Source organism: Cannabis sativa, chromosome 7, assembly GCF_029168945.1.
Source record: "Cannabis sativa cultivar Pink pepper isolate KNU-18-1 chromosome 7, ASM2916894v1, whole genome shotgun sequence".
NCBI classification, from domain to species: Eukaryota; Viridiplantae; Streptophyta; class Magnoliopsida; order Rosales; family Cannabaceae; genus Cannabis; species Cannabis sativa.
In genome coordinates this window covers 60,647,650-60,671,391 of record NC_083607.1, presented here as the reverse complement: position 1 = coordinate 60,671,391, position 23,742 = coordinate 60,647,650, and the positions used below count along the sequence as shown (strand labels likewise).

Below are 23,742 nucleotides of genomic sequence, written 5' to 3'. Positions count from 1 at the left end.
GACCTGGGGTGTGGGATTATTGGGACCGGCTAGATAGAGAGAGAAAGAGAGATAGTTTTAGTTTGGGGGTATTTTTGGGGTTTTGAAAAAAAAGGTATAGTTTTTTTAGGGTTTTAATTATTGGTTTAAAAATCAAATTTTTTGATTTTCTAAGCATAGAAAATCAAATTTCCCAAATGAAAAAGTCCCTTTTTATTTTTCAAACTTCATTTTTTAAAATAAAAATTTTAAGTCGTAAAATTATAAATAAAAAATAAATAATAATATTTTTAAAAATTTCTCTTAAAAAAATTCTCATACTACAATTATACATAGTACAGTTGAATATGCATATTTTTCATTGATTACTATTGTTCAACAATTTATTTTTCACAAAATTAAATCTTAGAGGACAAAACTGATAAATCAAAATTTGAAAATAAAAAACTTAATATATATAAGATAATAGTACTTTATTATTTGGAAACTAAATGAAAGAGCATCATCAAAAACTAAGTAATTAAAATCATTCAAGACTATGATTATTCTTTGTTTAGACAAGGAACATTAGGGTAAGTAGAAATGAGTCTTCCATCTGCATTTTTACAAAACGACGTCACATTCTTCCCCGGCAAGGCTGAAATCAAATTAACACTGTCCATTACTATGCCACTGCAACCCAACTTGGCACAATCCAATGTGATTGCCTCCTCACTTAGTGATGTTCCCACAAACCCTCTATAAGTTACATCACTTATTTTGATCGAACTACCCTGCATTATAAAATGGGGTTATTTCAAAAATACACACAAAAATTATAAAATTACGGTTTTATGGAATTTTGAATATTTTTATGATTTTTTAAATTTTATTTATAAAAAATACGGTCTTTTTATGTTGTACTATTGTTAATTTGTTATTGATTTTTTGTTATCTGTATGTTATTTTTTGTTGTTATTTTGATGTTATTTTCATGTTACTTTTATGTAATTTTCTTGTTGTTTTCGTGCTGTTTCTATAAAAAACCGTAAAAATGTAAAAAAATATTCTTTAAACGTGAAAATATAATTATTTTTACAAAACAATAGTACCTTATGTAATCATCCCTTATTAAAATTACGAAAAATACAAATTTATAATTTTTTTTCAATATTTTTACGAATTTAAATATTTTCTTCGCAAAATACACATGGTTGTTTTCACAACAATATTATAATATATTGATTTCAAGTTGTTTATATTTTACTTTATATTCCTATTATGTTGTTTGTATATTATTTTTGTAGCTTACAAAATAGTATTAGTTTAATAATTTTTTATAAAATAACTTTTTTGACACACTATAGATAAATACTCAATTAATACACTCTCTCTATTAGTAGAATATACAAAATATTAAATCATTTTGAAAAATAACTCCAAAAAATTATCAATTTCACTAACTAATATTAATAATAATAATAGCAATAAATTATTACCTCCAAGTAGGCATAGTCTTGATCAATGATGATTGGATTTTCGGAATTTAGGAGTGTTATGTGCTCAAATGTGATGTTTCTTGCATATCCAACTCCCGACTTAAGATATAAAATAAATTAGTTAGAAAATATGTATCAACATTTTTGCTTAATATTTGTAAGAATATTGTTCTATAGACACCATATAGTTAACAATATCCTATACAAATGAAAGGAATTAAATTTATTAAGTTTAACAAGTATTAAATTCAGATAAATGCCAAATGTTATTAATGATACGTATGCAATGAGATATCATATTGATATTAGTGTAATTAAATATCGAGTCATACTTATACGTATTCAACATATAAAGTAGTATCACATAACATTTACTATTCCTTTTATATAATACTTACATTCCATGTTTTGATTCGAGCACCATTTAAAGTTCCCTTAAATGTGCAATTTTTAACATGCACATGTTCCACCGTGCTAGGGGTTGTTCCAACTCCTAAGCTTCCCACACTGGTTTTTTATCATTACATTAGTACATAAATTATAATTATCAATTATAATAATGTTTATATTATAGGGGAGGAAGACACCAAGTGCCCAAAACTACTTTGATTGTAATTCATCCAATTAGGTATCAAGTCTTACATATGGTTCAAAGTTTAAGATCTACGACAAGAGCAGGGCCGGCCCTGTATATTTTTAAGGGGTAAGTTGAAAAATGCATTTTTTATTAATCAATTAACCAAATTTATCTCTAATTTTATATTTATTTGAAACATACTTCTTTTTATATGTATTGTACCCAAAATATCCTGACATAAGAGAGTCACATGGAGAGTATCTTGAAGTGATAGGGGCAAAATTGGTACAATGTTTAAAAAAAGAGGTAAAAATGATAGACTTTAAAAAAGAGGGTAAAAATAAAAGATGACAATATAAAAAGGATATAGAATGTAATTTCCTCTATTTTTAAAAAGGTTTTTCTTTATTTGAGCTCCTGAATTAGGTGGACTCAAAAACACGGACCTAATTCGCTTTAACCTAAGTTGGCCTCTCTGAACTTTCAAATGATGAGTATTTTTGAGAGTAAGTGAATATCGAGCACTAATTTTATAGGTGATATTAAATACCTTATACCATGACCTGGTCCACATGCTATATGTGTTATATTGATGTAAGAGGAGCCACTCTTAATAGAAATACAGTCATCACCTGTATGTATATATAAAAAAATGTGATAATATTTATTACAATTTATATAATATGGAACTAATAAATTATAATAAAAAAATGAATTATATGTAATTAAATTACGAACCAGTAGCAATAAAACAATCATGTATATTAAGTTGAGAAGAGTAAGAGATCATGATTCCATCAGTGTTGGGACTGGTTTTAGGTGCTAATATATGAACATTAGAGATAGTCACTCCAATGCAACCTTGAATGGTGATGTGTTTGTTTGGACTGTTCTTAGAAGCAAATCCATTTAATTTAAGATTGTTACAATGGTGAAATCCTAAACCCTGCAATCATCATCATCATCATCATCATCATCATATATAATCAATGCTTTTCCTTTTCAAAAATATAATGATTTATATAGATTTTATAGTATGAATATTACACTTGTCTTTATTGATAATGACATCTTTCTTTTTTAGTACGTAAATAAAATATTACTATTAGGCATTCTGCCTACCACTATGGTGGCGTGATATAACTAGTTAGCGATATTTTATAAAAATTATTATATTAAATTATATGAGATTTGATACTTAAAAAAATTGCATCTTCTTTAAAAAAGTAAAAAAAATTATATGTATTTTTTAAAAAAGAATTTTTTTAGGCCCTTAAATTAGGTGGGCCCTAGGTGCAGGCCTGGCCTACCTATACTAAGATCGGGCCTAATTAAGTATTACTTGTGTCTTTTAGCATTTATCGTAAAAAAAATTATATGACTTAATTTTACTTTTTTGAGCATTGATATTAGACACTAGTAGTGTATGTCACTTTACAATCAGTTAACGATACTTTCTAAAAGTTATTAATAAAATTATATAAAATCTGATATTTAATTGCACCATTAGGTTAAAAAAAAATTAGACATTTTTTAGCATTTCTATTACTTTTTATATATGTAATCCATCAATTTATATGCACACTTACGTATGTATGTATTTCTTTTCTTTGTCTATTATACACGTACATTTATAAATAAATATGAGTTATAATTTTGGTACTATATTATATAGTTTATAAATTATAGTCGTATATTTATTAATAACTATTTAGGAAATTTAACACGTACCGCAGGTGCTTGGACACCACCTCCCTACAAAAAAAAATTAGCTTATCATAATATATAATATTAAATCTATAAAAAAAAAATGTATAGAATTGTTATATACTATACATGTTTGGCAATGTTCCACCAAATATCTCCATAACCATCAAAAATGCCATTTCCAGTAACAATGAGACCATTAACGTTTAAGAAATGAAGCCAACTTCCACGCTCATATCCTTCCCACTCTGAAATATTTGATGGTGCCACCACATATCCATCCATCTAATTAAACACAAAATTAAAAGTAAATCAATAATTACCCAAAAATATATATTACATATTCGAAAAATAAAAATTATCTGGGGCCGTAATTGTAAGACCCTACAGGGACGAGAGTCTCGTCCCTAATAATGTGTTAGAGATTGAGACGAGAATTAGAGTCGACTCAAGCTAATTGAGGTTCTTAAGCTAAAAGAGTTCAATTAGGTTAAGAATAATTAGTTCTTTTTCTAATTAAAATTTAAAATCTAAAATATAAATATATATATAGAGAAATTTACATGTTATACTAACTTTTGCCATTTTTTTACAAAAATACTGTCAGGCGGTATTTTTTACTTTTTTACTGTATTTTTTTATAAGTTTCATACTGCAGTATACTGTGTTAAGTTTTCACTGGTGTTCTACTGGTGTTTTACTGTTGTTTTGAGTTGTTCTGCTCTGTGTTTTACTGGTGTTTTATAAAAATACAGTATTTTTGTAAAGATTTCCGTGTGATAGTATTTTTGTAAAAATTAACCCAAATTTCAATATTTTTGTAAGTTTCCTGTATATATTGGTCATTTCTTCAAAGAAAATAAGTTTATTTTATTTTAAAGTAAATGGGCCAACTTTAACAATAGCTCAGTTCATCCTACCTTTACCTTTGAATCGGGCCTTACTAGAACGACATTTGGACATAGTTTAATTTGTGTATAAATTTTTAAAGAAAATTTTAAAACGAGCCCACCTTAGTGAGGGCTCAGCTCATCCTACCATTGAGTCAGGTCTCACTAGAACAACACTTGGACATAGTTTTAATTTGCGTGTAATTTTTTAAAAAAGTTTAAAAATGGGCTCACCTTAGCGATGGCCCAACTCATCTAACCCTTGAGTCGGGCTCTCACTAGAACGTCACTTGGACATAGTTTAATTTGGGGGTAAGTTGAAAAATGCCTCTTTTATTCATCAATTAATCAAATTTACCTCTAATTTTATATTTATTTGAAACATACCTCTTTTTATATGTATTGTACCCAAAATACCCTTACATAAGAGAATCACATGGAGAGTATCTTGAAGTGACAGGGGCAAAATTGGTACAATGTTTAAAAAAAGATGTAAAAATGATAGATTTTAAAAAAGAAGGTAAAAATAAAAGAAGACAATATAAAAAGGGTATATAGTGTAATTTCCTCTTTAATTTGTGTGTAATTTTCTAAAGAAATTTTTGAAACGGACCCACCTTAGTGACGGCCCAACTCATCCAACTCTTGAGTCGGGCCTCACTAGAACGACACTTGGACATAGTTTAATTTGTGTGTAATTTTCTAAAAAAAGTTTAAAAAAAGGCTCACCTTAGCGAAAGCCCAACTCATCCACTCTTGAGTCAGTCCCACCTTAGAGAGGACCCAATCCTTGAGTCGGACCTCACTAGAACGACATTTGGACATAGTTTAATTTCTGTGTAATTTTCTTATAAAATTTTAAAAACAGGCCCACCTTAGCTAGGGCCCAACTCAACCTACTCTTGAGTCGGGTCTCACTAGAACAGCACACTTGAAGATAATTTAATTTAGGGGTAAGTTGAAAAATGCCTCTTTTATTCATCAATTAATCAAATTTACCTCTAATTTTATATTTATTTGAAACATACCTCTTTTTATATGTATTGTACCCAAAATACCCTTACATAAGAGAATCACATGGAGAGTATCTTGAAGTGACAGGGGCAAAATTGGTACAATGTTTAAAAAAATAGGTAAAAATGATATATTTTAAAAAAGAAGGTAAAAATAAAAGAGGACAATATTTTAGAACAGCACACTTGAAGATAATTTAATTTATGTATAATTTTCTAAAGAAATTTTAAAAACGAGCCCACCTTAGCGAGGGCCCAACTCATTCCACTCTTGAGTCAGGCTTCACTAACACTTAGACATAATTTAATTGAGAAACTTATAAAAATACTAGAATTTAGGTTAAATTTTACAAAAATACTATCACACGAAAAAGTTTTCAAAAATACTGTGTTTTTATAAAATACTAGTAAAACACAAAACAGAACAACTCAAAACAACATTAAAACAACTAAAAAAACACTAGTAGAACACTAGTGAAAACTTAACACAGTATACTGCAGTATGAAACTTATAAAAAAATACAGTAAAAAAGTAAAAAATACCACCTAGCAATATTTTTATAAAAAAAAAAACAAAAGTTAGCATATCATGTAAATTTCCCAATTATAATATTTACCTGAATTATAATATTTTTGGGGAGGCAAGGACCTTCAAATAACATAGGTTTAAGATGGTATTTTATTCCAGCTTGGAATTTCATAACTGATGTCCCTGATGTGCTTCCACATGCCTTTTTCCAAGCCATTAACACAGCCTAATTTTATACATATTATTAATTAATTACTTAATTAAAATAAATTGCATAATAATTAAGATAAAAAAAATGGTTATTATGTTACTTGTGAATCATCATTTGTGCCATTTCCAGTGGCTCCAAAATCAAGCACATTGTATATATTTTGGCCATAACATCTTGATGAGAAAATCATACCAAATAATACTAAAATTATTAAGTAGCTTATTTTAGGGTCCTGCAAAATAATTAAGAATTAAATAAAACAAATTAATGGAAGAGAAAAAAAAAATATAGAAGGAGAAAAAATGTTACTAACCATTATTGAAGTAGTAAAAAAATCAGTAGAAACCCAAGAGAGAAAAGAGTGATGATTTTTTTAATTGTGTAAATTTTTGTTTGTTTACTTCATGTATTTATATTGAGAAGATGTTATAAACGGTTATAATAGTATTTAATTGTATATTAATTATATAGTTGACTATTTTAACTGTATATGGTAATAAGTTACTGTTATAGTATCAAGATTTATTAACCAAATCACTAATTAATGATTTGGATATTTCTTAAGTAAATGCTTATTGAACCTATTGATGACTTTTTATTATGATTTTAATTTGTCAAAACTAAATGTAACCCCTAGTTCTTAGATTTTTGTTTTCTTTGATGAGTGATAATTACAACTTCTTATTACAAGTTTTAGTCAATTTTATGTCTAAAATCACATGCCGTAATAATTTTTTCAATTTTTTTTTTCATAGTAATATTTTTTTGACTCAAATCGGTATCTTTATTAATTAATCAAATCGTTAAAAATAATAGAACGTGCTTCAGAGGAACAATCTTCCAACTGAAGCACACGACTTGGAGAGAAATAAGAATCTCTGGCTAAGCAGTGAGACAACTTGTTTGCAGATCGTTTGACAAAATGTAATTCAACATGTTGTCTAAAGATAAAAATAATGCACGAACATCATGCACTAAAAGACCAAAAAAAGATGACATAGATTTCACATTGAATAGCTTGTATGCATACCAAACTGTCTGATTCTAAAATTACTTGTCCCCAATTGTGACGATCAATCCAACTTAACGCTTCCTTGATGCCAACCATCTCAGCAACTTCAATTTGAACCCTCGAAACAATCGAAACAATCGAAACAAGAAGCCATCCCAAAAACAATCGAAACAAGAAACTAAAACCAACAGACCGAACCCAATCTCAAACCAGAAAACTTAGACTCTCAAACCATAAAACCATAAACAATCTCAAACCAAAAAAACTTCGACTCTCAAGCCAGAAAACTTAGACACTCAAGCCAGAAAACAATGGCAAAACCAGAACAAACTCAAACCAATAACAAGAACCGATAAACAAGAACCAATCTCAAACAATCACACCATGTCACAAAAGACAAGACAAGACAAAAGACAAGAACCGACGGTGGCCGTCGTTGATCGGTGTCGCCGGTCGACGTGAACCGAACAGCAGACGACTGGCCAACGATGCTCCTGGAGGCTGTCGTTATCGCACACAACTCTGAAGGTAATCGCTACGTCCCTGGAAGCTTCTCGTCGACTCTGTAGGGTTTCTCTCTCCTCCTGTTTTCACGCTCCTCGGTGTAAACACTTTTTTTATAGTAATATTTGTTATATTTACAATATGTAAATTTTTGATAAAATTTGAATAATTTAAAGTATTAAAAACAAAGTTTTTTTTTTTTTTTTTAAAAGAAAACGGAGAAATTCCATAAGAAGGCACCAAGCCTAAAAAGATTCGAGATATAAAAGATATGCAAAATTAGACAATTAATTTATAGGTAGGTTCGGCCACCAAACATGAGCCTCATCTAAATCTAGAGCTCGTTTTGCTAAAAAAAATGAGTAACAAAGTTTTTAGACCGATTATAATGAATCAGGGATATGTTATTAAAAGACTTTCAAATATGGTTTAATATCATTAAGGACAATACCAAACTCACTGAGATGAGGAACCTTGCTATTGACACCAAGAACTAACCGCTGGCAATCAGAGAAGGCAATAACAAACTTATACCTTACTATAAGCAACAAGAAAACCCATGAAGCAAAGCTTTGGCTTCAGCAACGTGAGGGTCTAAAGATCACACGCACGGATCATATAAACAGAGTTTTTTATATTATAGTTTATCATATATGTTTAAAAAAATTCAAATTTATTTTTGGCACTATAAATTATTTTAAAATTTTAAAAAATGTACAGAGATAATATTAACTAAAAAATATTGATGGTAATAGAAGAAAAAAAAATATTGATAATAAAAAAAATATTTTGATATGTATTTTTGGGCGAAAAAAAAAAAATAAAACGCATTTCGTTATGCATTATAAGTTTTGTTTGACTTTAATTTAATTAAAGTGTAATATGATTAGAGTTTAGTTTGATCAACTTTAAATAATAACCGTTAAATCAACTCAATCATGATCAAATAATTATAGACATAAATAGAATACATTCTCTCACTTTTGTGTAATATCTCAAGAAAGACACACTTTGTATGTCTCTTTCTTTGTTTTCACTTTTCTCCATGGATTTGAGGAAAGAACTAGATTGAGTTTTTTCTTAACCTTGAAAAGGCCAAAATATCCCAATGTAATTTAATTACTTCTTATACAATTGATTAGTTGACCTATAAAATATATATTTATAGATAAATTATGTGTACATATTAAACAAACTATTTACTATGTATTTTTTAAAAAATATTTTTATAGTACTAGACATAAATGCTTAAGCTTAAATGTAATCTTATAATAGATAAACAAAATTATTTTAAAATGAAAAAAAATAGTGGAGAGCCACTTTAGAAGAGAGGTTTGAGGTTTATCAATTTTGAGAGGCACCAAAGTGGCTAGTATTACTAATGATGTGCTTTAGCTATTTTTTCTAATTTTTGTTAAGGTAAAATAATTAAGATCCATATTGAATTACACTAATCTATAACTATATAAAAATGAGAATGTAGGTTTGGGCTTCCTACATTAAATTACAAAATTATCCTTATTTTTTTTTTTTGTTAATTACTATTAAATCCTCACACCATTTAATCACAAGAAAAAAATTATAATTTAGAGAGCTTCACTTTTTATATACAATGCATACAAATACATATTTTTATTTCTTTTTACTAATAGTTTTTTATATGATTTGTTTATATAAAAAAGACTACAAAATAAAAAGTGTGAATAATTTTTGGGCTTTACATATTAAATTATTTATTTAACCTTTGTCTTTTTTTGATTAAAATTATTTATAATTTAATATAAATTATATTACTTTAATAACCACTATACTTTTCTAAGTGAGAAATTTTGTAAGGGATATTTTTGTTTTTAATTATTTTTTGTGGATAACTATATATTAGCTAATAATAACACAACAAATCAATATAAATAATCATATTTGTATATGTATATATTATAGTTTATATCTATGTATATATTATAGTTTATATCTATAAACATTACCATAAATAATTATATATTAGCTAATAATTACATAATAAATTAATATAAATTATAATCATATTTGTGTTGATGAAACAACATGCATATATTATAATTTATCTATAAAAATATTACCATTAAAAATAAAAAATTATTAAAATATTGTTTTAATTATTCTCTATGAATAATCTATAATCTATAACTATATAAAAAATGTTAATAGTTTTTAAGCTTTTACATCTTAAATTACTTAACTCTTATATTTTTTCTTCCATTAAAATCTTTTGTAATTTAATATAAATTAAATTATTTTGATAACTATTATATTTTTATAAGTGAGAAATTTTGTGAGTGATATTAATTTTTAATTTTTAATCATATATAAGCTAATAATCATACAAAAAATAAATATAAATAATCATTGTTATGAAACATTATGCATACATTATAGTTTATCTATAAACATTATAATTAACAACAAAAAATTGTTAAAATATTCTAATCCCTTATATAAATATAATAATATATTGTATTTTAATCACTCTTTATGAATAATTATGTATTTGATAATAATCCCATAACAAATTATTTTAATAATTATATTTGTATTGATGAATAGAAACAATTTGCAGGCATATATATAATTTAACTATAAACTTGATCAACAATTAAAGAAAATTAGTAAAATAATTTAATTTTTTTTGTATTAATTATCATAATAATATAATTAAGGCTAATTAGCAATTCCCCCCATCCCTCCGAACTTTAACATGTACTAAATGATGTCCCCTGAACTATTAAGATTGTTAGATTTAAGGACTTTTATCTAATTTTAGTAAAAAAATTCTAACATGGATGACAGTTCAGAGGGCATGATTTAGTACATATCAAAGTTTGAGGGAAATAATTTGGTAGATATCAAAGTATGGGGAGCATGGTTTTGTTCATAAACAATCACTGAAACAATAAATTGAATGAAATTAGACAAAAGTCATTAAATTTAACAATCTCAATAGTTCAGGGGAAATTTTTAACGACAAAAAAAGTTCAGGGGACATAATTTGGTATATGTCAAAGTTCGAGGGAAAAAATTGCTAATTAGCCTATAATTATTTATCATATATAACTTAATATACAAGATAATTATTTATAATATATATAATAAAAATATTAATTTTCATATATATTTTGTTTTAATTTTATAAGTATAATTCACGTGCGGAGCACGTGTTACTTTACTAGTACTAATACTATACCTTAAAAGGCATTTCTCATCTCGAAACTAACCCAACCAATGAGCACATGCCACATGGCAAATGACTTAATCACCCTCAATATTGTAGAACTTACTTTCTTTGTAGTAAAAATTTAGTTCAAAGATATATTTGGGTTTATATGAGAGACTTGGTAGTTATTTCTGTTATAAGGTCAAAAGTTGAAAATTCTCACGTTTATAAAGACCACATGTCTCTTTAGTCTTAACAAACTAAGTAGAAAAATCAACCACTGAAGTTAGAGACTAAGAAATCCAAGGTAACATTACTTACATACATATTTCTCTTCAATGATTTTTACTTGTATTTGTTCTGTTTTCACAACTTCTTCTCAATTGGGCAATTTTTTTTCATCTAGAAAAATCATCAATGGCGAATCGAAACAAGAGAAATATTTTGTATCTTCCAATCCATTCTCACATGTTAGAAATGAAGCAACTCATTCAAACCATGTTAGAAGATGTGAATAGTTTGAAGAAACTGGTCAAAGATATGATAATTGATCATGATTATGTCAATCCTTTCAAGTCTACATTCGTACAAATTAAGGCGAATCTAAGAGATTTCGACAAAAATTGTTTCGAGTTCAAGAAAGAAGAGATTCAAAGATTTTTTTCTCTAAAGATCAAAGAAATGAGAAAGAAATTGATTGGAAGTGTTGAGATAAAAGAGAAAGTTAAGACACATTGGGTGCGAAATCGCGGTATTGAACTCTCTCATTGCCTAATCAAATTCTTGTGGTTGGAATTGTTAATGAATCAAGATCAAGATTCAATTTTTCAGAATATAGATTCTTTGTTGGAACAAGTAAGTATTTTTAGAGAGAATCATCATCATGAGAATGAAGAATCTTATTCTTTAACCAATGATTTTTTCATGTCTGCATTGATAATAGGAATGTTAAATTTTGATAAAAAGAAGAAGAATGAGATTGAGATATCATATGAGAAAAGTGAAATTGATCAATTATTACTTGGTTTAATTTTGAATGAAATTTTGAGTCTTGAAGTTGTTTTCAATTACCCAAGTTTATATCCGGTGGTATTTTTGCAAAGCTCAACATTTGATGGTATTTTTAAAAAGATTAATAAAATCAATGCAAATTTTGTGCATGTACAAGATGTAAATGTCATGTCATATAAAAAATTGGGTTCTCAAATTGAGAAATTGTGGGAGAATCTAGAGCTTCCAAGAACTGAATCGATGGCTATTGGAAATGGTGAAAGCATATTTGAGATAAAAATGAAGTTGTTAAGGTTGAATTACATCATTGATATAATGGAAAAGGATATCAAAGGTGTTAAGATGCTTGAAGAACACATATTACTTGTTGAGGAAGTTGAGGTTTTTGAGGCTGAAATTGGAAGACTAGAGAAACATGTGGAAAATCTTAAACAGAAAGTTGAAGATTTTGGTGTGTTGATGGAGTGTGATATGTCACCATAGCTATTATATGTTTTATTAGATCTTTTGGATTATGATGATGTTTATTAGTGACTAAGTTGTTGTCTTGGATTGTGATCTTTTGAAATGAAGAGATTGTTTTTTTGGTCAATTTATCATTTTTTTATGTTTGTTATTTTTATATTTGATGGAAATTTTCATGACCCTAGTTGGTATTATGAGAATGTATTTAAATCAATATGAGAATATAAGCAAAATTTGATACTTTATTAGTTATGAGTTTTGACAGAAGATTAACTCATTCATTTTCACTTGGAAAAAGAACAGAAAAAGAAAGAAAAAAAAATCTTTCGTTCATATAAAATGGAAATTGTTCAATCATTTTGTTTTTCATCAACATATTAATCATTGTCAAAACACATTAATTTTGAGAGAATTGCTAAAAATAATATATTTTTCGGTGTTATATCGTTATTTGTATAATTAAATATTGAATTTTATATAATTTAAAAAATTATATTTACAAAATATCGCTAATTAATTATGGAACGTAACCTATTAGAGATCTTAAGTACTTAATAGCAATCCTTTATTTTATTAGTTTCTTCAAATAATTAATGCTTTCTTTGAGTTTTCACTTTGTATAAAATCTATAATTTAGTTAATGACCATTGAGTGTCTGTGCTCACTCACTGTTGTGTGGACTTTCCTATAAAAACATTTTTGAGAAAACAAAAACGACATTAAACGTTTAATTTGACAAACAACCATGAAACGACATTAAAGTTACAAAACGACAATAAATTGACAAACGACATGCGTTTCACATAAATGACTGGAATTGATTTTTCTTTTCTTTTCTTTTTTTTTTTTGAACAAACGACATTATTTAAAAGGAATATTTTTTTTTTAAAAGGATCAATAAAAATATCGTAAGTCGTAACTAACATTCATTAATTTAAATAGTTTCTGAGCCAATATAATAAGAGTGATTTATATATTATTCAATATATTAAAAAACGACAATAATTTACATAAAACGACATTACATTCAAACAACGCCTTTTGTTAAACGACAGTAATCGTTCAAAAAGAAACAATGCTGAAACGATATTAAACTTATAAAACGACAATAAAATGAAAAACGACATATATTTTACAAAAAGGACAGCAGGAATTGCATTAAACCACAATACATGAAAAACGACAATAAACTTGAGCAGAAACGACATTACTTAGAGAAAACAACAAACTTGGCCATTAATTCCTTAATTTTCTTGAATCTATTCACTCCTATGATTCTAAACATCATAATTTTTTATAATTCAATTTACTCAGAGATTAAAACCAAACAAATCAGATAATCAAGAACTAAAAGTTGGATCACTTCATTAACATAAATTCTTTTAAACAATACAATAATAAACCAAAGAGTCAAACTACTTAAAAGTTCATATACTAAAAAACATATTCTAAATATTACATTAAAAATTTAAATGAAGAACTAAGAGATAGCCTTTACTATATCTAAAGCAACAGACTTATTAATTTGTTGTTCCTTCAACTTTTGAATCTTTCTCTTCAAAAGAATGAGTATCATTTTGTTGTTGACAATTTTTGGTGAAACCTTGAGATGATCATCACCATCATCATCATTATCATTACTACAAAAGTAATTAGTTTCCAATTGAATGACTCTTTCTTTGAAATTTTCTTGAAGTTCCTTCTTTATCATCATATCCACATCACAAGAAAATGGTAACTCGTTACTAATTAACATTTCTTCAATCTTCTTGTCCATCATTCTCATCAAATCTTTCAGCTCTGAAATCAATGTTTCACATTTTGATTTCAACTCCTCTGGGCTTGAGTTGAAGTCCTCCATTCTTGATCTTAACCAGCTTGATTTTAGTACACAAACACAAAATAATTGTGAGAGAGAGAGAGGGGTTATGAATGGAAAGAAGTTTAGAATGTAAGAGTGATATTTATAGGCAGAGAGAAGAGAAGGTAGTAAGTAGTTACTAGTTAGTTATGTTCGGTATTTTCTTATGGGAAATTAGTATTTAATTAGTTTTAAATACTATGTTTTTAGATAAGAATTTTGTTCTTACATAAATATAAAATTATAATATATGAATAAAATATAAGAATTTTCACATGTATTTAGTTGCAGTACTTTAAAATTAAAATCATAATATGTAAATAAAATAATAAGTCGGTAATGGATACAAAATCGCGGGATTAACTCTCTTATTGCCTAATCAAATTCTTGTGGTTGGAGTTAATAATGAATCAAAATCAAGAATAAGAGAATTAATTAAGATTCAATTTTTCAGAAAATTAACTATTTGTGGTAACAAATAAATGTTGCTAAAGAAAATCATCATGATAATGAAAATTTTTTTTTTAGGTAAATACTATTTTGGACCATGTATTTTGCAAAAGTTACCGATTGGATCCTGTGTTTTATTAAATGATAAAATTGACCATGTATTTTTCAAAATAGTAAAAAAAAAAAGACCCTGAGCTTAATTTTTGACAATTTTTTATTAATATAACCAACTTGAAGACAATTCCTAATACGAACCGATATGGAAAATGTAAACAGTTTTATTATAACATTTTTAGATCGAATTATAATTAAATTTTATTTTGATAAAAAATCAATTAAGAGTCCCACTTGTACTATTTAGAAAATAAAGGATCCATTTAGGGTAAATACCATTTTGGACCCTGTGTTTTGCAAAAGTTACAAATTGGACCCTGTGTTTTGTTAAATGACAAAATGGACCCTGTATTTTCTGAAATAGTAAAAATTGGACCCTAAGCTTAATTTTTGACAACTTTTTTTTAATGCAACCAACTTGAAGACAATACTTAATACGAACAGATACAATAAATGTAAACAGTTTTGTCATAGCACTTTTAGATCGGATTATAATTAAACTTTATTTTGACAAAAAATCAATTCAGGGTCCTATATGTACTATTTTAGAAAATACAAGGTCTATTTTATCATTTAACAAAACACAGGATCCAATTGGTAACTTTTGTAAAACAGATGGTCTAAAATAGTATTTAACAAAACTGAAAATTCAATTAATAACTTTTACAAAACACAATGTCTAAAATAATATTTATCCAATTTTCTTTAGCCAATAATTTTTTCACAATGATTGAGTTTTAATAATAAGAAGAAAAATGAGATTATGATGTCATATGATTTAGGTGTCATATGCATAATCATCACCATTATCTCTTATTGTAATTGAGAAGTTCTATATATATTTATATGAAAATTTTAATTAGTAAACAATCATGAATTATACTTTGCAAACATAAACGATCATAGATTTATAATAAATTAAGTGAAATTATATCACGGAAAAATCTGCGCTTTAATTTTCACTAGCCCAATTAAATAGCCAAGAAACTCCAATATAGGCCTCTTTATTTAACTTAACTCGAAATTAGAGTACATAGTAACAGACACCCAGATTGACCAACATCACTGATCAACTTGTTCTAAAGAATGAATGAACAACTTAATAAAAATGCACTACTAAATATATAAATATTACAGTCGAATTTCTCTTTTAAAATTACACATTACTCAGCATGGAGTTCGAAACAACGAAGGGTAACAATCTTGTGTTGTCTACACTTTACTCTCCTTCACTGAGGATTGGAACTATTAGCGGTTTCATCTGCGCGAGGTAAACAATCGCCCACCTACAGATATGAAGACGAAAAAATAAGTCATTATCTATACGAACGATTCTTCTCTGCTCCAACAGAAGACAGCATAAGCAAGAGGAAGCAAAATCCAATCCAAGTACTTAGTAAATCTAGATTGGGAAAAGAATGTGTGACGAAATGAGAGGACTTGTTAGTTAAAATAACAAACAAAGCAATAGTAGGCTTCAAATCCAGGTTTACTACTAAAGAGTGGATCAGAAACATTTGAAGATTTGGTATAAATTTGTTGTTGTTTTTTCCTTTTTCTTTCAAGGGTTATTGACCGCTAAACTCTTAATCTTTACACTTAGTAACAACTAACCCCCAATTTAAAATTCTCCCAAACTCCATTTCTATTTTGCCAATTTAAGGTTCAGTTGAAAACCCTCTGTGTTATTTGCCGAGTTGGATCATCCACGTGTTATTTTCAACGAATCATTAGATTTGCAAACGAAAATAGAGTTTGAGAAGTATTGCCACTAAAATTTTAGATTGAGAGTTATTTGTTACAAAGTGTAAAGTATAAGATTGGTGTCATTATTGCTAAACCACAAAATGGTAGCTACTAATAATGCATACTCAAAATAATGAAAGAAACTCAAATAAACAAAGAAAAATGCAATAACTTACATCATCCAACAGCATACTACTGCTGTGACAACCAATGTCAGGTGAAGCCTGCACAAAAGTAAATATTGAATTAGCCATCTAAGGAGTTGAAGGAGTTTCAATAGAGCAAAAAATTTAAAGAGCTTGCAACCTAAATAACCCAAAATTCACCAAGGAGTTGACTTGAAAATCTTAGTGTAGATCAGCAGCAATATCTCACATCATGTATAATTGGAGGATTTATATAACTTTGAAACAGCATGGACACATATAACTCGTACTCATCAATTAAATATGCTAAATTGTAGAGAAAACAATGGAAAGAACGATAATGGGTGTCTATAATAAAGTTCTTCACTTTATAATTACTTATACTCTTAAAGATCTAAAATTTCAATATTTACTAATAGATGCTTATAATCAAGTTCTTCAATTTACAATGACTTATGCTCAAAGATCTAAATTTTAATATGTGCTACATTCCTTATGAACACAAAATCCCCAATCTTCAAAATTTCAAACTATACTAAGAAAGAAGCACTCAAATCATATTCTATCTGGTAAATCCTAATAAGACCAATTTACAATCTAAACATTATTCTATGATGAAACAGATGAAAACCCACTTGGCAATTGAATTAAAAGTGACGAAAAATTAAAACTTTGAATTGGATCAGGAGAACATACAAATTAGTCGAAGGGGTTCTGTTGCAGCAGATTCTGACCAGAAGAGATGCAATTACGCCCACCACAGCAAAAATTAGGGTTGTAATCAAAAAACCCATCACGTCTGAATCTGATTCCAACCCTTTTCTCAAACAAAAAAAAAAATCAAATCGACCGGAAAACTGGATTAATCGACCTGCAATATAAATAAATAAAAAATCCCTGGCTCAAATTGCTTCTCAGAACTCGAATTGGGTAGATAGCATTTACAGAGACCTTTCGGCGGTGGGTTGTGGCTGTCGACGGCGGTGGAGATCGGAGGTGGTAGATCGTGGAAGGCAGTTGTTTTCTGTTGTGGAAGTGAAATAGTACTCTTTCTATTTTTTTTTTATTGTTTAAGAAATTTGAAATTCCATGCTTAAAATATCTTATAATTTTTTCCCTAAGGGCCCGTTTGGTACGCAGGATTCGATTGGATTAAACAGGTTAATTTGTCAAATCCAGTCTTTAGGCATGTTAGAAGTCTGGATAACTAATCCAGTTAACCTCATCTGTCTGGGATTATTTATCCCACCCAATGCAGGTGAGATTTTTTTTTATCGTTTTTTTAATTTAAATTTTAATAATATATTTTAAATTTAATAAGAAATTAAAGGAAATAATTATCGCACATTTATTTATACAATAAAATTATATATTATTTTTAAATTATTAAAAAATTTATATAAATATTTTAAAAAATATTTTAAAAAATTAATATTTATATTAAATTAGTGTTTAAGATAAACAATTAAATATTATTCAAGTATTTTTATTTTACTATTTTAATTATTTATTAAATAAAAAATATGACAAAATATTTTATTATATATTTATGATATATTCTTAATTATATATGATATATTATTTTTTTTTGCTACGAATTATTTATTTATATTTATATATTTTAATTTTAATTTATTATTATATATTTTTATTTAATTTAAGTTTTTTTTTAAAAGGAAATAAATAAAATAGTCCAGTCCATTCTTAAACCAAACACAGGATTACTTTCTGCATAATCTAATCTTGTCCAGTCCAGTCCAATCCTGTGTACCAAACGGGCCCTAAATGCATAGTTATTAAAATTGGTCATATATGACCACTTTACTAATTTTTCTAAACTACCCCTCACATTTCAAAACATCACCCTCTCTCTTCCTCTCTCTCAGCCGAACCACGAAACCCAGCCCCCCTCTCACAGCCGACGCCCCCTTTCTCAACCGAGCTCCGTCGACGCTTAACCCCGACCCACCCAGCTCCGTCGACCCTCAACTGCGACCACCCAGCTCCCCTCTGTCGGACCCGAAGCCTCAACCACACAACCCCCTCTCTCTCTCTTCGTCTCTCTCGGACCGAAACAAAAAAAAAGGCACAGTAGTCCGATGGTCGGACCATATGGTCCGATGGGGTCCGACCAATCGGACCCATAGTCCGACCATCGGACCACTGTACCTTTTTTTTCGGTTTGAGGTAGACGAAGAGAGAGAGGCTGGGTCCGATAGTCGGACCATGGGTCTGATTGGTCGGACCCCATCGGACCACTGTGCCTTTTTTTTTTTATTTCGGTCCGAGAGAGAGACGAAGAGAGAGAGAGAGAGGGGGCTGTGTGATTGAGGCTTCGGGTCCGACAGAGGGGGTTGGGTGGTCGCGGTTGAGGGTCGACGGAGCTGGGTTGGTCGGGGTTAAGCGTCGACGAAGCTCGGTTGAGAAAGGGGGCATCGGCTGTGAGAGGGGGGCTGGGTTTCGTGGTTCGGCTGAGAGAGAGGAAGAGAGAGGGTGATGTTTTGAAATGTGAGGGGTAGTTTAGGAAAATTAGTAAAGTGGTCATATATGACCAATTTTAATAACTAGGCATTTAGAGGAAAAATTATAACGTATTTTAAGCTTGGAATTTTAAATTTCCCTTGAATAAATATGATTTATTGGATAGATATTTGGTTTTTTTTTTTATTTATATACGTTAAAATATATATTTTTTTTAATTTGTTTTGTAGAAATCTTCCTAAAAATTCACTTAGTAATTATTACAGTAACTTTCAATTGTAATCAAAATTTACAAAATAATACACATAAAAATCATCACAACAACACAAGATATAAATTTTAAAAAAAAAATTAAAAAATAATATATAAAATAATTCTCATATATTTTCCCAAATTCTATTTTTTTTTTCAAGATCATTAATATATTTAAAGAGGTAATAGGACAATGTTTCTTCGATTAGTTTTCTTTGTAAATTCATTATATATATAAAGTAAATTTGATTATTTATTTTTTTTTAAAATTAAATAATTATATATTTTAAATAATAAATAATTTAATATATATGATAAAAAATATAAATACATTTATTTTTTATTAAAAATAAAAATAATATATTAATATTCATAACTTAAACTCTTTACTAATACAAAGTGTTTACAATTTCAAAAAATATAACATAAATAATATTAATTGTAAATATAGTGAAAACCTTTTCAAAAAGAAAAAATCTATATCGTGTTTAATTTAAATTAAATTTAATCTTATTTGTTTAAATTTAACTTTACCATAATTTATTAAAAGGGAAATCACTTCACATATCATTTTTTTTTAAAAAAAAAGTTTTTATATATTTTTTATTATTATAAAAACAACAAAAATGTATTTTGAATATTTGACAAAAAGTTAAAACAAAAAAAATTATAAAAAAAACTACATATTAAAGTAAAAAATAATTAAAGCTTCTAATTATAAATAAAAAATAAAATAGTTAAGTTTATACAAAAGAAATATGAAAGAAGCAGAAGTAATGGTAAAACTCATTTCCTAAAGAGAAAAAGTGGTAAAATTCATTAAAATATATAAAAAGCTCAATCCATAATCAGGCCCAATAAAAGGGCCCATTTAATTTGAAAAGACTGCGATCTGTCTTTGTCGACCATTTCTGCCTATGAAGATAGAAAAATCCAATTTTCTTCTGAATTTTCTCACTCTCAATTCTCTCTCTCTCTCTCTTCTCTGAATCTTCACGAATATCTCCGCCTCTCCTCAAAGGTAATGAATTTTTCATATTGGTATTTTGTTTTCCTGTGTTGTAAACTTTGATTTCGAGATTTTTCAATAATTGAAGAAAAAAATTAGAGATATTTGAATCCTTTTCTTGAGGAAATGTCATAGCTCAGAACCCATTTCAGCTTTAGATTTCATGGTGATTTAGTATTAGTGTCGGTAATGGTGTAAAGCATGATAATTTTTAAATTATGACTAAACATATTCAAATTGATGGTTAATACATAATTTAATATTTTGTTATTTTGCATAAATATATTGTTTTTGCTTGGAATTTTAGTTTATGAACTTTTTAAGGACTTTATGATGTATGAGACTTTACATATTTGTGTTATGAATTACAATACTCTTCATTCTCAAATTTTGATAGATTTAGTTATGAATTTTGGGATTAAAATGTTAGTAAGCTTGTTATCTTTGTTTATTTCTAACCATTGCATTTATAAATGTTAATAAGCTTTCTAGGCATTGCATCTTATTTGTTTGTTTGTTTCTAATCATTGCTATTAATTTTGGGGTTACAATGTTAGTAAGCTTGTTATCTTTGTTTATGTATAATTACTGCATTTAACAATGAAAAAGAGATTAATTTTGTGAATCTAATAGATTTTAAGAGTTTATTTTGACATTGTTGTGGTAATTCATGTTCTGTAGACCATGTTTAAGATACCAGATCATCAGGTTGCTGGCCACAAATCCAGTAAAGGAGCCATTGGTCCTCTTGTAGATGATTCGGGGCGTTTCTACAAGCCTCTTCAAAGTGCTGACCGTGGTGCCCAAGAGGAGGCATTCTATACAAAGTTCTCTTCCAACACTGAAATTCCAAATCATATCCGCAAATTCTTCCCTAATTATTATGGGACTAAGGATATAGAGGCGTCCGATGGATCTGGTCCACGCCCCCATCTTGTCTTGGAAGATTTTGTTTCAATTCGAACTAATCCTTCCTTAATGGACATTAAAATGGGATCAAGAACATGGTTCCCAACAGCTTCTGAAGACTATATCAAGAAATGTCTTAACAAAGATAGAAAAACAACAAGCTTGTCTTTGGGATTTCGGATATCAGGATTTCAGATATATGGAAGTAAAGACTCAGGGTATTGGAAACCAGAAAGGAAGTGTGTTCAAGGGTATAACAAAGATGATGTTAGATTAGCTCTTAGGAAATTTGTTTCGTCTAATTCGTCGGATGATTTAGTTGCTGAAGAACCTGATTGTGTTTATGCAGAAAATGTTTATGGTGGTGATAATGGGGTGTTGGCACAGTTGTTGAAACTCAAGGCTTGGTTTGAAGATCAAACCATTTTTCATTTCTATTCTTGTTCAGTTCTGATGGTGTGTGAGAAAGGGGAGAGCCCATGTGCTACAATTAAACTGATTGATTTTGCTCATGTGATAGAAGGTAATGGTATTATTGATCATAACTTCTTGGGTGGACTTTGTTCTCTGATTAAGTTTATATCAGAGATTCTTGGTAAATTTTCACATAATTCAACCAAGGTTTGTGTAGTAAACTCTGAGAAGAACACTTCTAATGGGTACAAGATTTGACAAGAATCTTAGCCAACATTGTACCATTGTACTTATGAAGTTTTTCTCTCTTTTTATGCTTGGTTAAGAAAATATTTGCAATCTTTCATTTGTAATTTGATTAAGAAAAATGGAAAGTGACTTAGTTATGAATATAAGTTTGGGTGAATGTCTTGTCTAGCATATTAAGAGAAATCTTTTATATATTTTTTTTAATGTTATCATTTGAAATCTTGATAATATTATTCCCTCTTGTTTTCTATGGCTTTTGAATTTTTACTAGTGGGGAATTTTCTTCTTGTGATTGGCTTTTTTTGTAGTCCCATTTTTGAATATTGAATTTTTTTTTAACTAAATATGGTAAAGAATGCCTCTAACTTCTTTAAATTATAATTATAGGGTGATTCTATAATACATCTCTTTTAAAAGAAATCAACTGATACATTCTCTACTTGTTTCGGCATCTAGAAGAATTTTTTAGTTTAATTTTTTTTTTCATATTCATGTACTACATAGCTATTTAAGAGATTTTACAAAATTTTGAGAAATTCGGAATAATTTACAATATAAAAAATAATGTTCAAATAGTCTATTTTACACACTTATAAAATAAAATAGTAATGCGTCTAACACACAATTTGAACATAATTTTTTGCGTGTTAAATTTTTTCAAGTTTTTTAAAATTTTGCAGGATGTTTTAAATAACTATAATTTACATGACCATGAGAAAAAAATTGACTGAAAAATTATTTCAAATACTAAAATAGATAAAGATGTATCGATGCATTTCGGGGGTGCATTATAAAATTTTTCTAAATTATATATGTATAATAGAGATGTACTCAAATTAATACAACTTGCTTTACCTTCAGAGAATGAATAGTGCATTCAAAAAAAAAAAAATTAAAGGTTGATTCATTGATTTTTTTTTCCCTTTTTTTTCATATGGTGGACTCTATGAATCATAAACATAAGGAAAAAGAAGAACATAAATTAACAAATCTAATCTATAGAAAGGAGCATATCTCATATTTTTGTTTTAGTGCTTTTACATTTTTTTCTTGGGCTTTTTTACTATCTTAATAAAAAAAATCCCACATTTTATAAAAATACCATATGTGTTAACTATATAGTCTATAAATAAAACTGATATTCCTTTGGTGTTGCAAGTTCTTTAGATTAGTGTTGATCATTCAAATCTTTCAAATATTTATTAATTTTATCTGTTCCATCTCATATTTTTGTTTGAGTGCTTTTACATTGTTGCAAGTTCTTTAGATTAGTATTCGATCATTCAAATCATTCAAATATTTGTTAATTTTATGGGTTTCTTGTATTGTGTAATCTTAATATGATTGTATTGAATTTAAAACAAATATTTGATTAGTGTGCATTGTGACACATGTGAAAAATAATTTTTTTTGTGGACGTTACACTCTTATCAAATTTATATAAGAGATTCTAAGTATTTTTTTTTTTTTCATATAATTCACAAAAAAAAAAAAAAAACAGAATTTGAATCATAGTAAAAACTTACAAACATTGTAATTTTTCAC

At 27.8% G+C, this 23,742-nt stretch overlaps 4 protein-coding genes across 4 annotated transcripts; 2 read left to right on the top strand and 2 right to left on the bottom strand.

Moving 5' to 3' along the window:
- Positions 1–318: 318 nt before the first annotated feature.
- Positions 319–6,762, bottom strand: LOC115696786 (probable polygalacturonase At3g15720). The gene is made up of 10 exons (XM_061119058.1): positions 6,698–6,762; positions 6,485–6,616; positions 6,262–6,399; positions 3,871–4,026; positions 3,766–3,789; positions 2,773–2,980; positions 2,585–2,666; positions 1,856–1,964; positions 1,458–1,556; positions 319–752 (listed from the first exon to the last, which is right to left on the bottom strand). The coding sequence occupies exons 1-10, from the start codon at positions 6,698–6,700 to the stop codon at positions 522–524; spliced, it is 1,182 nt and encodes a 393-aa protein (XP_060975041.1). The 5' UTR covers positions 6,701–6,762; the 3' UTR covers positions 319–521.
- A 4,455-nt stretch (positions 6,763–11,217) lies between these two features.
- On the top strand, positions 11,218–12,697 carry LOC133039926 (uncharacterized). The gene is made up of 2 exons (XM_061119057.1): positions 11,218–11,397; positions 11,497–12,697. The coding sequence occupies exon 2, from the start codon at positions 11,508–11,510 to the stop codon at positions 12,582–12,584; it is 1,077 nt and encodes a 358-aa protein (XP_060975040.1). The 5' UTR covers positions 11,218–11,397; positions 11,497–11,507; the 3' UTR covers positions 12,585–12,697.
- Positions 12,698–15,967: 3,270 nt separating this feature from the next.
- On the bottom strand, positions 15,968–17,940 carry LOC115696843 (V-type proton ATPase subunit e1). Its single transcript, XM_061119056.1, has 4 exons — positions 17,835–17,940; positions 17,580–17,700; positions 16,914–16,961; positions 15,968–16,277 (listed from the first exon to the last, which is right to left on the bottom strand). The coding sequence occupies exons 2-4, from the start codon at positions 17,675–17,677 to the stop codon at positions 16,211–16,213; spliced, it is 213 nt and encodes a 70-aa protein (XP_060975039.1). The 5' UTR covers positions 17,678–17,700; positions 17,835–17,940; the 3' UTR covers positions 15,968–16,210.
- A 2,554-nt stretch (positions 17,941–20,494) lies between these two features.
- On the top strand, positions 20,495–22,368 carry LOC115698255 (inositol polyphosphate multikinase beta). The gene is made up of 2 exons (XM_030625459.2): positions 20,495–20,637; positions 21,307–22,368. Exon 2 carries the CDS (start codon positions 21,310–21,312, stop codon positions 22,204–22,206), a length of 897 nt encoding a protein of 298 aa, XP_030481319.2. The 5' UTR covers positions 20,495–20,637; positions 21,307–21,309; the 3' UTR covers positions 22,207–22,368.
- Positions 22,369–23,742: the final 1,374 nt, after the last annotated feature.